This window comes from Sebastes umbrosus, chromosome 15 (assembly GCF_015220745.1).
Source record: "Sebastes umbrosus isolate fSebUmb1 chromosome 15, fSebUmb1.pri, whole genome shotgun sequence".
In the NCBI taxonomy this organism is placed as follows: domain Eukaryota; kingdom Metazoa; phylum Chordata; class Actinopteri; order Perciformes; family Sebastidae; genus Sebastes; species Sebastes umbrosus.
In genome coordinates, this window is record NC_051283.1 from 30,592,989 (window position 1) to 30,606,304 (window position 13,316).

Here is a 13,316-nt window from a genome sequence, read left to right on the forward strand (position 1 = left end):
GAATCAAGCTGCTGTGCATGTTGCACCCATCGAAGCTGTGTAGAAGGAGCAAGAAGGAGAAGGTGCAGCATTTCTCTTCTCGGTGTTTCTTTATGTGAATAAAATGAGGAAGGTTATTTTACTGCTGTGCCTCTGCCACGCTGCATCCGCAGGTAAGATTTACTAAAAGCGTTTTGTAGTTATAACTTTACTGTAAGTTCTACTTTGAAGAGATTTAGGCTGCTTCCTTAACGCGGAACTGAACACCATCAGTCTTTTTTTTTTTTTTTCAATGAGTTTATTTATAATAATTGAGATTCATTCATTCATAACTTTTCATCAGGTCATAATAATATATTGTAGTCATATATTTAACCTAGATCTTATTTTACACGTTGTTTAACCCCATGTTCTAGATACTTACATTTTATTGTCTTTTTACACGTTTATTTATTTTATGATTGTATATTATCTGTAGTGGGTGGTGTATATGTATTGTTTTTTATAGTGTGTTTTATGGGTCAGTGTATCTTTTGGTCATTTGATTTTCCTTTCACAAACGCATATTAAAAAAAAAAAAATGTGGTTATTTGATTTTCATTTTAAAATACAAAAAAATAATATTGAAATACAAGACGTTTTTCTTTATTGGGGTCAAAAAGGGATGAACTAAACTAAAACAGGTTGATTTTCATTTTCTATTTCTAATTCTAATTCTAATTCTAAAGGCCAGTTTTTATTCATCTTCTGCGACCGGAAGTTGCCATTTACAAAGTAAGAGTATATAAATCATATATATATGTATATATATATATATATAATATTTTTATTTAAGAAAAATAATATTATTCACAGATATTTAACACAGAGCATTTTTCACTTTTCTCCCACCCCCCACTGCCTAGAAAAAATAACGTATAATAATATATCTACACAGGGAATGATGGTTCAAAATTAAGATTTAAAATAAATAAATAAATACATAAAATAATGTAAATAACCAAAAGCAAAATAAATTAGATAAATAAAATATAAATAAATAGATAAAGAATAAAAAAAAGCCAGCAAACACATCATTAATACAATAAAACATACATACAGATTAATTAGTTTAACATTTTGCATAGGAAAAGATATATACAGTATACATGCTTTGAAATATAAACAAATTTCTTAACTACATTCCGGTGTGTAGAGCGCTCAATGAACGGTTCCTGGGTTGGGTTAATCATGACGAATAACATGAGAAGGTACTGTAAATAATTTATTTCAAGACCAGAACATATGAGTGAGGTTTACCTTTTCTATGTGACATCGATCACACTTCTCATTTCCATTAGAGTAGATCTTTGACCCGTTTACCCTCCCCAATGCACCACTCCATACTTCATCACATTTATTAGTTCCAAGCTCTTCCACCCAGTCTGCTCGGACCTTATCAGGTGCAACATTATTGAGTGACACAACAGTACTATAAATATTTGAGATGAGACCCTTAAGCTGTGCAGGAGTTTGCAAAATAACATCTAGTCCTGTTCTTGGCGGTAGATTGGGAAACCATGGGCTAATGCTGCAAACTTTCTCTTCCAGTGACTCACTCTCTGAAGTATTTCTACACTGCGTCTTCTGAAGTCCCAAACTTCCCAGAGTTTGTGTCTGTTGCGTTGGTTGATAAAGTTCAGATAGATCACTATGACAGTAACACCAGGATGGTAGAACCCAAACAGGACTGGATGAGCAACGTCACAGAGGATGATCCTCAGTACTGGGAGAGGGAGACTGAGAACTGTAAGGCTACCCAGCAGGTCTTCAAATCCAACCTTGAAGTTGCAAAGCAGCGTTTCAACCAAACTGGAGGTTTGTTCATGTTTGTTCACACACACAGCGGTAAAAACATAGACATATATACATAGATGCCGCATTGACTCCTGAGGCCTGTACTACGAAGCGAGTTCAACATACCCAGGGTAGCTTCTCGTTATCGGGCTTCACTTAACCTAACAAAGGAGATCACACTAAGCGGTCCTACAAATCTGGTTACCAACTCGGTAAATCAACCCAGAGTTTCTCAGTCTGGCTGTGAGCGCGTTCACATGAACGGGGAGGTGTTTGCAGCATCTGACCAATCACAGACATGGACCAGTCTACTGTCAGCAGACAGACAGACAGAGCGGCACATTTTACAAAGTATATAAACTATATTAGACAAATACGAAGAAATTAAACACATAAAACATCCAGACTAAAAGTAACACAGTTGAAGCTGCCAAAAGCAGGAAGATCAGCTGGCGAAGGAAAACTCTCCCGATGTGTGAATGCGTAAATTAACAGAGTTATTAATTTAACGGAACACTCAAAAGTAAGACATACTTGCCTAGATATAAATAGCTTTTAAATGTATAACAGATGACTGGATTACACCTAATCATGCCCAGTATTAACAATGTGGTGTGTATGACTATTTAAACCTTCTTTCAGCTGCGTCCCCCCTCTCAGGCGGTGTGAAACGGACTCAAGAGGAAGTTAAAGAATAAGTATGAAAATATAATTCAAAGCGGTAAACACCCACAGCATAAATCCAGCTGTCCTTCCTGCATTTGTTAGTTTAAACTGTGTTGTTTTTTCTGGATAAAAAGAACTATAACGTCTACATTTCTCAACGGATCTCAACGAGTCGTTTTATATTCAAAAGTTTATGTTATATGTATTATCTACGAGGAGTAACGTAAAGTTACGATTTATTTTCTTTTCCCAAACATTTTGGTGAAAAACTGTTAAATACGTTAACGTCACTGCTTCCGGTTCATGGATCAGCGGTCTGTCCTTCGATCTGCTGGATTCAATCAATTATTAGGTCATTATTAAAAACTAGTATCATCACATTATCACATTTTCCTTGAAGTATTTTTCATATTATCAACTGTTACATCTTTACGAAACGTTTGCTTCCGTAACATCAGATAAGAGCTGGCTAACGTTGCTCCCTGCTTGCTACATCCCGGCTCCCGTAGCAGCTCCTCTTCTGTGCTCCCATGGCAGCTCGACCTCCAGTCTCCTCACTCACCTCTTGGTGTCGCTGTCTCTCGTGTGTGTCGATGAATGGATGAGGTGAGACTAGTTGTTGAAGTTGAGAAATATCCGGAGCTACAGTCTGAAAAATGTCCCGATATATATCCCGAACAGAAGCACATGGCTAATTATTATGCAAAATGACATCGGACCTTCCCAGGTACCAATTTCTTTTTCCTACCATGGCTAAGGCGTGACCTAACCTACTCTGCCTCTGGTTGACTTACCCTGATATTGTAACATGTCTAATCTCACTCCTCATGCCTAAACCTAACCAACCAACCCAACACATGAAGGCATTCAAGGCAATGAGATGATGACCTCATTCTGCATAATATTTAGCCATGTGCACGGAGAGGTGTATTTTCAGAAGGAATGGACCATCAGAACAATGGGCCTTTTCAGATGGGAAATGAAGTTTAAGTCGGCCTGCATTAGTAGCTAATGCAGTGTAAAACTACTCTAGACGCTGCAGTGTGACGCTTCCTATTGGTGCTCGGGGTCATATGGCGCCACTGATGTGATATCAACTGATAATAGATGACTGGGCTGTGATCTCACTCTGGTTTAATGCTATCTCTGTCTCTCTCTCTCAGATGTCCACATTGTCCAGTGGATGTACGGCTGTGAATGGGACGATGAGACTGATGAGGTTATGGGTTATAATCAGTGGGGTTATGATGGAGAAGACTTCATATCATTTGACCTGAAGACAGAGACATACGTCGCTCCAAAACCACAGGCTGTCATCACCAAACACAAGTGGGATCATGACAAAGCTAGGATAGCACAGGACAAACTCTACTTCACCCAGGAGTGTCCTGAGTGGCTGAAGAAGTATGTGAACTATGGGAGGAGCGTTCTGCTGAGAACAGGTAGAATCACATGACCTGATGTAGTTTCATAGACACAACAATGTTGATAAAACAGTTTTGTTTCTCAAATGACACATGGGCTATCTGTTGATCTCTGTCACGTTTGTTGTTTTCCTTCTCTCTCTCTTTCTGCCGCTCTCCCCTCCAAAAACCTCAGGGTCACACTTTCAGTTTTTGACAGTTGACTAAAACATATTATTTTAAGAAAACCAGTTCATATTGACATACCTTTTCTACTGGTTGAAGAAACCCTGACTTAGCTGGGAAAAAGAATTATGGGTTGTGATTATTGACATCTGACTTCACTTTTGGTCAGTAGCTATGTCTGTGGTACGTTAATAATATTCAGAAGACAGAATCTTCGCACATCATCATTTTTGTGTTACTACAGGAGATCTTTTAAAGTACCAGTACTGTTTACTGGAATGATAGTAACAAATAAAAAAACACAACAAATCTCTCTCCCTTTACTCTCCAGAGCTTCCCTCAGTGTCTCTCCTCCAGAAGACTCCCTCCTCTCCAGTCAGCTGCCACGCTACAGGTTTCTACCCTGACAGAGCCACACTGTTCTGGAGGAAAGATGGAGAGGACCTTCATGAGGACGTGGACCTCGGAGAGATCCTCCCCAACCACGATGGAACCTTCCAGATGAGTGTTGACCTGAAACTTTCATCAGTCCCAGCTGAAGACTGGAGGAGGTACGACTGTGTGTTTCAGCTCTCTGGTGTGAAGCACGACCTCGTCACCAGACTGGCCAAAGCAGTGATCAGGACCAACAGAGGTGAGACTGAGATCAGGAGTGATGGAGATGGCAGACAATTTTTTTCTGTGGTTTATAAAAAACTGTGCTGACTCGTTGATCCTTTGTCTGACTGGGGTTTATGTAAGTTAGAATCTATGACCCCGACCATGGCTCTGAAATATCAGTAGCCTCCAGCGGGCACAGCTGCGCCGCATTCCGGGCTGCGATGCGTCTGCCGGAGCTGATCGCAGCCAGTCTGAACAATGCTTTGTGATTCCACCAATCGTGCCGCAGTGCGTTTCAGAAGTGTCCAAGAAGTGGTTCTCACTGTGCTGTGTATTGATGAATCCATGTAATCGTCACACCTGGCGTCTAAAGGAAAAGCAAGAAGATTTTTGTTGCTCAGGAAGGCCGTGTGGCCCGGGTGTTATCGGAGAGGAGCTTCTTCCCCCCTCAGATCGCCTGCTGGCTACAGCATTGTTGCCGATGTTACCTGCTGCTGGCGACGTTTGTCATTTCAACTGGTGAAAGTGACGGTCCGTGCCCGATATGAGAAGCTGCTACCTGAATGTTTTCTACACTGAACTTTAATGAGAATGAGAGAGATTGGAGATGAATGATGCATTAACAGATTCATTAGCGTCAGAGACACACTATAGAGTCCTGAATAGGCAGGAAGGACGCATTTCCGGACTATTCCGACAGAACTAGCAGAGTTCTATTAGAGTGTTTTTGTTTGTGAGAGGACAACTTTTATTGCAGCTTATAATTCAGACAGGAGACACACCTCATTCCACTCCTCAGGTGCAAGGAGTTCTCTAATGTGCCAGTTTGGATGAGATCCAGTGTTAATTATGTGACAGAAACAAAACACTTGTTTGGTTTGGATATAATCCACAGTCCATGTTTCACGTAGTCCTGACACTTTAGTATTTCTAAGTCAATAGGTTCACACTCAAAAAAGGTTTTCAGAACGTGAACATTATTGTCCTGAAAAAAATCCACCATGCAGGTGCAAAGTAGTCCCTGATAGTGAGACGAAGACTCCGTCCCTAATTGTGGATGATACGTGGTAGAGGGGCCCCAGTTGCACAAAAAAGTGTGTGAATGACACGATAATACGCAAGGCAAAAGCGTGAAATAAGAACGGGTTTCTTTCTTTGGGCGTGTCATTTGTACGCCATGTAGTCTGTACGGACTGCAAAGTAGATGCATCTGCGTAAATATGCTACGCTCAGAGCTAGTTACGTAGAATAAAAAGTGAGGAAGACTGTTTATGGCGGGTCGATGGGTCCAACAAACACAGGACTTCCATGCTGGAGACCGGTGTTTTGTTTTGTAAGTTACGTTGGTGACGTTGGTGACGTTGGTGACGATGGTGACGTTGATGACGTTGATGACGTTGGTGACGATGGTGACGTTGATGACGTTGATGACGTTGGTGACGTTGGTGACGTTGATGACGTTGATGACGTTGGTGACGTTGGTGACGTTGATGACGTTGATGACGTTGGTGACGATGGTGACGTTGGTGACGTGTTTTCCGTACTTATGTTACATTGTTTCCGTATATATTGTACTTAGTTTATGTACTTATTTTAACACCAGCCATGATGTTTTTCCTAAACCTAAGTGATTGTTTTTGTTGCCACCTGCTGGTTCTACACCTTAATACACACATGCAATATTCACGCCTAAGTGAGGCAAAACGGGACATTGACTCGCAATCCTCTGGTGGACAGGCGGGTCTATTACACGCTTTGGTGTGATACAGGGTTGAACATAAACAGTCATCCAGACACACACTTGTTCTATCTAGATCTGGTCATCTTCTACTCATGTAATGTCATGATCTACCTGAATAAATGATCAAATATAGTTTTAAAAGTAAAATGTACTTCAGAAGGTGTCTTTTATTTGATTTTCATTGAAAAACATCTGTCCGTTCAAAAGTTACATTTTCACTCTGCTGGATGGCGGCCATATTGGATTTCTGGGTCAAAATGATGTCATAACCTCAAACTGATGTCAGAATCAGAATCCTCTTCATCGACTTACACGAAAAAGTGTCTTCAGTCATGATTCTAGCTGCTCTGGTTCAAAAGATAATATTTCAAAATCCTGCCAGCGGCCATCTTGGATTTGGTCCTCTGGCAAAAAATCCCCGGATTTTTGGGAGGGATCTTTTTTTTATATATATATATATATATATATATATATATATATATATATATAAAAGGTCCAAGTCGTATATAGTGTATGTGTTACGAAGGCATTTAAAATGTATAAAGTCAAACAGGAATGCTAATATTAATATGCAGTAAATAATAATACTGTTGTCTTTACTCTCCAGAGCTTCCCTCAGTGTCTCTCCTCCAGAAGACTCCCTCCTCTCCAGTCAGCTGCCACGCTACAGGTTTCTACCCTGACAGAGCCATACTGTTCTGGAGGAAAGATGGAGAGGATCTTCATGAGGACGTGGACCTCGGAGAGATCCTCCCCAACCACGATGGAACCTTCCAGATGAGTGTTGACCTGAACCTTTCATCAGTCCCACCTGAAGACTGGAGGAGGTACGACTGTGTGTTTCAGCTCTCTGGTGTGAGGGACGACCTCGTCACCAGACTGGACAAAGCAGTGATCAGGACCAACAGAGGTGGACTGTCACTGTCCTGCAGTTCATGTGGTTTTATGTGGATGGGAAGTTGTGTTGTCAGTTTCTATTACCTAGTTTTTTATATATAATTTTAAGGTTTAGATCAGTATTAAATAGGGATGTCACGAGAACCGATACTTCGGTACCAAGTCGATGCCAAAATTCGAAGAAAGTGACGGTACTCTTTTTCTACAGTACCGAAGGTACCGTACGATGCCTGTAATGGTCGTTGGTAGGGATGTGACGGTGAGGAAAATTTACCCACCGGTTAATAAACTTGTGACAACACCGGTGTTACCGATAACACCGGACATTCTACAAGAAAAGATGACGGTCAACATGTGCAGAGCGCTGACTCTGATCTTTACCGTCGGGTGGCGGTGTGTCTGGCCTCTCTGGTAGAGCTTTTTCTGGGGGGCTCGGCTGCGGCGGTCTACCTGGCGCCGCTGCTCCGTGCACACCGACTGTGACGGCTCCATCCACCTCGTGATGATTACCTCATTAACGTTAAGGTTCCCTTATAACATTGGGATTAAATGTGAAATATTGCCAAATAGGTGCGTTTGCTTTTCACTTTGACAACAAATCCTCTGCCTTCTGCTCCTGCTACTCTGAGCTGATGGACCAGATGCATTCATGGTCAGTACGTAGTGTCCGTCGTCTGTCTATCGATTGATAGCATGCCGCTGATACGCCAAAATGAACAAAATGGGTCAATTCTTTTTATATATTACTTAAAGGCAACATGCCTCTGTTTTTTGTAACGTTCAAATGTTTTTAATAAAAGAGTACATGTTGAATTACAGTTCAGGGGATTTATTATTGTTGTTGTTTTTTTTTTACCGTGGTAGCGAATTTGGTATCGAGAATTGTTGAAATTCACTGGTTTTGGTATCGACTACTAGATTTCTGGTACCGTGACATCCCTAGTATTAAACTTATGCACATGCTCCTCTGGACCCGGAGTTATTACCACCATTTCTGTTGTGCTGCCTGTCCACTGTTTACTTAGCTTTGATTAATATAGAAACATATCAATAATCAAACAGACAAAACACAATTTCATTGTCTTTGGTTTCTATTTTGAGTTTTTTTCTACCACCTTTGTAAATTAATTTCAGATTTTAAATTGTAAAAAAGTTTTTTTAAAACTATTTTAATGTGTAGCCACAGTTCAGAGATTATAGATGCTGTATTGACTGAACTACCGCACAGTTTTAGAAGATGAGTAGACAGAATTATTTAGTAACTGGATGAATGTATGTGTCTATCAGTAAATCAGTCAGAATAAATTCTATTGACCAACTATGCTGACCGTCAACAAGTAGTTTGAATAAGATTGTCAGAAGCTCTCATTGTGCAAAATCATGTAAGTCAATGTAAGTCTTTGGGTAAAAGTATTTTTGTTGGAAGTTGTAGTAGCACCGTTTGGCCACGAAAATTTGCATCAACAACCAACGCCCTTCCTGGTTTGCATCAGGGGAGTCTCAAAAAACCCAAACACAGATGCAGTGAAGTTCACACATGACCAGCAGTTTGTAAATGCAGGTTCAACAGTTTGTTTATAAATGTAACAACAGCCAAATGTGTTTTTGATGAAAACATGTTAATACTTTTAAATATATATTTTTGGATTTCTATTACATGTATTTAAATCAAGACATACATATATATATAGACATACAACGATAACTATGTGCAGTGAAAGATATTTTTGTGGAGAGAGTCATTTATGTATAAATCACAAAATACATTTGTGAATCCTTCTGTGTGCATTTGTTAATATTGAGACTGATCTGATCATCTGACTGATTTTGTGCTGAAGGACTTCTTCCTGCAGTGTTTGCTGAGGACTAACAATGTGTTTCTGACCTTACAGCTGTAAACAACGCTGAGCTCTTGGAGGAAACTGAATTCAGAATCAGAAAAAAAGTGTAATTTCCTCTGATAAAATATTTGTTTAAATGTTGGTAAATCAAATGAGGATGATTATTTTTGGAGAGAAGTAAAACAATGAAAGCATCACAGAACTCTTCATACATAATAAAGAATAAACAATAAATCCACCATAGTTAGCTGATCTTCTAAAGGGTTGTGGGATGTTTGAAGCTTCTCAGCACACTGATAGAAATGTTCTTGTTAATATTTCCTGCTAGTATTTTTGGGACAAGAGACGATTTCTCTCTTAGTTTTATAAACGTAAAGAAATTGAACAGCGATGCTCAAAATCCCGTCTTGTGTTGGGTTAAGTAGATGAACGTTGAATGAAGTTGCTCTGCTGTTTCACTCCTTTTGTACTGTTTTGCTTTTCAATAAAATCCCCAATATTCCAAAGTTCTGTGTTTTTGTGATTCCATATATATGCTCACACATCTGTGACTGTAGCTACAATAATATGAATATTGTAGCTGTGGGCGTCAATATTTGATTTCTATCACAGAGACATAATTATTTCAACCAAAGGAAATGTAAAATAGATCAAGAATAGAAGATATGACAATATGTTTTGATTTGTTTTATAAACACAGATATGAAACTCTCCAGATAACACTAATGATCTGGAACAGGCAGAAGCAGTGAGTCCCAATGAACCTACCCACAATGCAACTTGATTAACTCCTTTTTGATGTCTCTCTGCTGAACCCTGCTGTTTTTTATTTCTGGTAGGCTATGAGGCCTTTTCAGGACTCAGTAACGGGGTTAGAGCTCCTCCACTGGCCAGAAACAGCACAACCCTCTGGAGCATTTCTCGTAAATCCCCTGATGAGTCTGTTAGGTTTCGTTTCTGTGTTGTGTGACAGAGATCCAGCATGATCTGCATATTGTGGCATACACAGTAACATGGTTGTTATTTTGGTCCCTGCCAGGCCATCGCAGCTTCTTGTCTTCTTCGTTTTGCCACATTCCTCTGGTGTTGAAGAAACAACATCAAACATGATCATCAGTAAAACTTCAATGATGTGAGACTGAAAAGTCATACATAAAGTGTGAACAATTGGCTTTAAATCTACAAGAAACTGCACCTAAAGGAAAATAACCCTTGTATCTGGTGAATATATCAAAAGGAAATGAGTTGTATTTATCTTTTTCTTTAAAAAGTTGCATGTTAAAAGCACATAAAAACACCCAAGTATTGCTCTCTGGATATGAGGGCCATGACCTTGATGTGTTGTATTAAATAGAGTGATGGTCGGTAAAACACAGTTTGTATGTGTAGACTGTATGTGTGAGTGTTCTGGTCCATTCATGTTTCTGTTTTACTTGTCCTCATCTGACCTCTGTTCTCACAGACGGGATTCTACTCCTGAAAGGTTGTAGCCTCACATTAAACTGTTTGTCATATCTCACAGGTGCTTCATTTTATCATTCCACCTGCAGTTTTAAGAGATTGAACTAAATTATTTATTGAGTTCTAAAATAATATATCGATATATATATATATATATATATATATATATATATATATGTATATATAAAATAATGTTGTTTTTTTTCTTCAGATAACATTAATTACATAATTTTTAATCAAATGTATGAAGCATTTTATGGGTCCAAACACCTGTCCCACAACTGTGATATTATATTATATGATATGATATTGCGTCAAATTATTGATGGTTTTCTAAAGACAATGAATAATTGTAACACAATTTTGTTAGGATATGTTATTATTATTATATATAATGACAAAAACCTAAATATTGAATGGGATGACGTTAAATAACAACAAAACATATTGTAACATAATTGTTACCATTATACATTGTCTTTAGAAAACCAACAATAACTTGATGAAGTCATATTTATGACTTTATATACATTAAGTGCTGCTGTTTGTCTCCTGTTCTGTAGTTTTTCTGTCAATATATAGTGTCACTTCCCACTGAAAACCTGTGTTGTTCAATCTCACCTAGTAACTCATGATGAGTCATGACGCACAGCCAATGTGGAGTTTTCTAATGGTCAGAATGAAGCTGCTGCGCATGTTGGAAGGAACCAGAAGCAGACGGAGAAGGAGAGGAGTAACATCATGGTGAATTTCTCTTCTCGGTGTTTCTTTATGTGAACAAAATGAGGAAAGTTATTTTCCTGCTGTGCCTCTGCCACGCTGCATCCGCAGGTAAGATTTACTAAACACGTTTAGTAGTTATAATAACTTTACTGTAAGTCACTTTGAAGAGCTTCATTAACACCACTTTAAGGCAGAAATGAAAACACCATCAGGCTTTTTTATTAACGAGTTTATTTATAATAATTGAGATACATTCATTCATAATTTTTCATCAGGTAATAATAATATATTGTAGTCATATATTGAACCTAGATCTTATTTTACACGTTGTTTAACCCCATGTTCTAGATACTTACATTTTATTGTCTTTTTACATGTTTATTTATTTTATGATTGTATATTATCTGTAGTGGGTGGTGTATTTGTATTGTCTGTTATATTGTGTTTTATGGTATTGTGAAGTACATTTTTGTAGGAGCCATGTATTTCTTTGTGGTATTTTATTTGTGTAATATGCCTCCAGCCACTAGGGGGTGTAAGAGAGTCGCTTTTTAAGTTGTTAGAGCTCACAGTAATAATGAAACAAGGTGCTTTGGAGCTTTGCATATTGTATGTCTAAACAACATTTACCAATTAGCAGCCAGTAGCAGCTAAAAGTGTTGGACTTTAGTCACCATAGTTTTCTTAAAAATGTGCTTCTTGTCCTCTGGGAATTGGTACTAATGTAAAAAAAAATAAGAAAAAGATTTGAAAAATTCCATTTAAAAAACCTGATATAATTTGATTAACTTATATTTATATTTATATATATATATATAAGAAAAATAATATTATTCACAGATATTTACCACAGAGCATTTATTACTTTTCTTCACCCCCCACTGCCTAAAAAAATAATGTATAATAATATATCTACACAGGGAATGATGTTTCAAAATTAAGATTTGAAATAAATAAAAACAAACATAAAATAATGTAAATAACCAAAAGCTAAATAAATAAATAAAATGAATAAATAAATAAAGCCAACAAACACATAATTAATAAAATAAAACATACATACATACAGATTAATTAATTTAACATGTTGCATAGGAAAAGATACATTACATGCTTTGAAATATAAACAGATTTATTAACTATATTCCGGTATGTAGAGCGCTCAATGAGCGGTTCCTGGGTTGGGCTAATCATGACGAATAAAATTAGAAGGCACTGTAAATAATTTATTTCAAGACCAGAACATATGAGTGAGGTTTACCTTTTCTATGTGACATCGATCACACGTCTCATTTCCATTAGAGTAGATCATTGACAGTCTGGCTTTACTATAATGGATTTGATGAAGAACCTTGAACTGAATTAAGCGAAGGAGGGTACATGAGATTGACCCGTTTACCCTTCCCAATGCACCACTCCATACTTCATCACATATATTAGTTCCAAGCTCTTCCCCCCAGTCTGCTCGGACCTTATCAGGTGCAACATTATTGAGTGGCACAATAGTACTATAAATATTTAAGATGAGACCCGTAAGCTGTGCAGGAGTTTGCAAAATAACATCTATTGCTGTTCTTGGCGGTAGATTGGGAAACCATGGGCTAATGCTGCAAACTTTCTCTTCCAGTGACTCACTCTCTGAAGTATTTCTCTACTGCGTCATCTGGAGTCCCAAACTTCCCAGAGTTTGTGGTTGTTGGGTTGGTTGATGAAGTTGAGATAGATCACTATGACAGTAACACCAGGAGAGCAGAACCCAAACAGGACTGGATGAACCACGTCACAGAAGATGATCCTCAGTACTGGGAGGGGGAGACTGAGATCTCTAAGGGTAACCAGCAGGCCTTCAAAGTCAACCTTGAACTTGCAAAGCAGCGTTTCAACCAAACTGGAGGTTTGTTCATGTTTCACTTTCTACTCAAAAAGTTTTATCAATGTTTTTTTCTTGTTATTAGGTTGCAAACACACACACACACACACACA

The 13,316-nt window shown here is 38.3% G+C and overlaps 2 protein-coding genes across 11 annotated transcripts in view; one reads left to right on the forward strand and one right to left on the reverse strand.

Annotated features, from left to right (window-relative positions):
• LOC119503121 (H-2 class I histocompatibility antigen, Q9 alpha chain-like) overlaps positions 1 to 11,441 on the reverse strand; it is a 114,004-nt gene extending 102,563 nt beyond the window's left edge. For all 3 annotated transcript variants that reach the window (XM_037794715.1, XM_037794714.1, XM_037794716.1), the window contains exon 1: positions 11,364 to 11,441. The gene's annotated coding sequence lies outside the window, so the exon portion shown is untranslated. The remainder of the gene's footprint in view (positions 1 to 11,363) is intronic.
• The window catches only part of LOC119503115 (H-2 class I histocompatibility antigen, Q9 alpha chain-like), a 17,932-nt gene continuing 4,616 nt past the window's right edge, over positions 1 to 13,316 (forward strand). For 4 of the 8 annotated variants that reach the window (XR_005210247.1, XR_005210246.1, XM_037794701.1 and 1 more), the window contains exons 1-2: positions 11,364 to 11,441; positions 12,961 to 13,227. Coding sequence is in view for 5 of the 8 variants with exons in the window: in XM_037794701.1 (XP_037650629.1) it covers positions 11,393 to 11,441; positions 12,961 to 13,227 (316 nt within the window). In the remaining 3 variants the exon portion in view is untranslated. Of the gene's footprint in view, positions 153 to 1,569; positions 1,837 to 3,644; positions 3,924 to 4,401; positions 4,705 to 5,268; positions 5,274 to 7,321; positions 7,468 to 11,363; positions 11,442 to 12,960; positions 13,228 to 13,316 lie in introns of those variants that run through there. The other 4 variants (XM_037794706.1, XR_005210248.1, XM_037794705.1 and 1 more) reach the window with 4 other exon arrangements.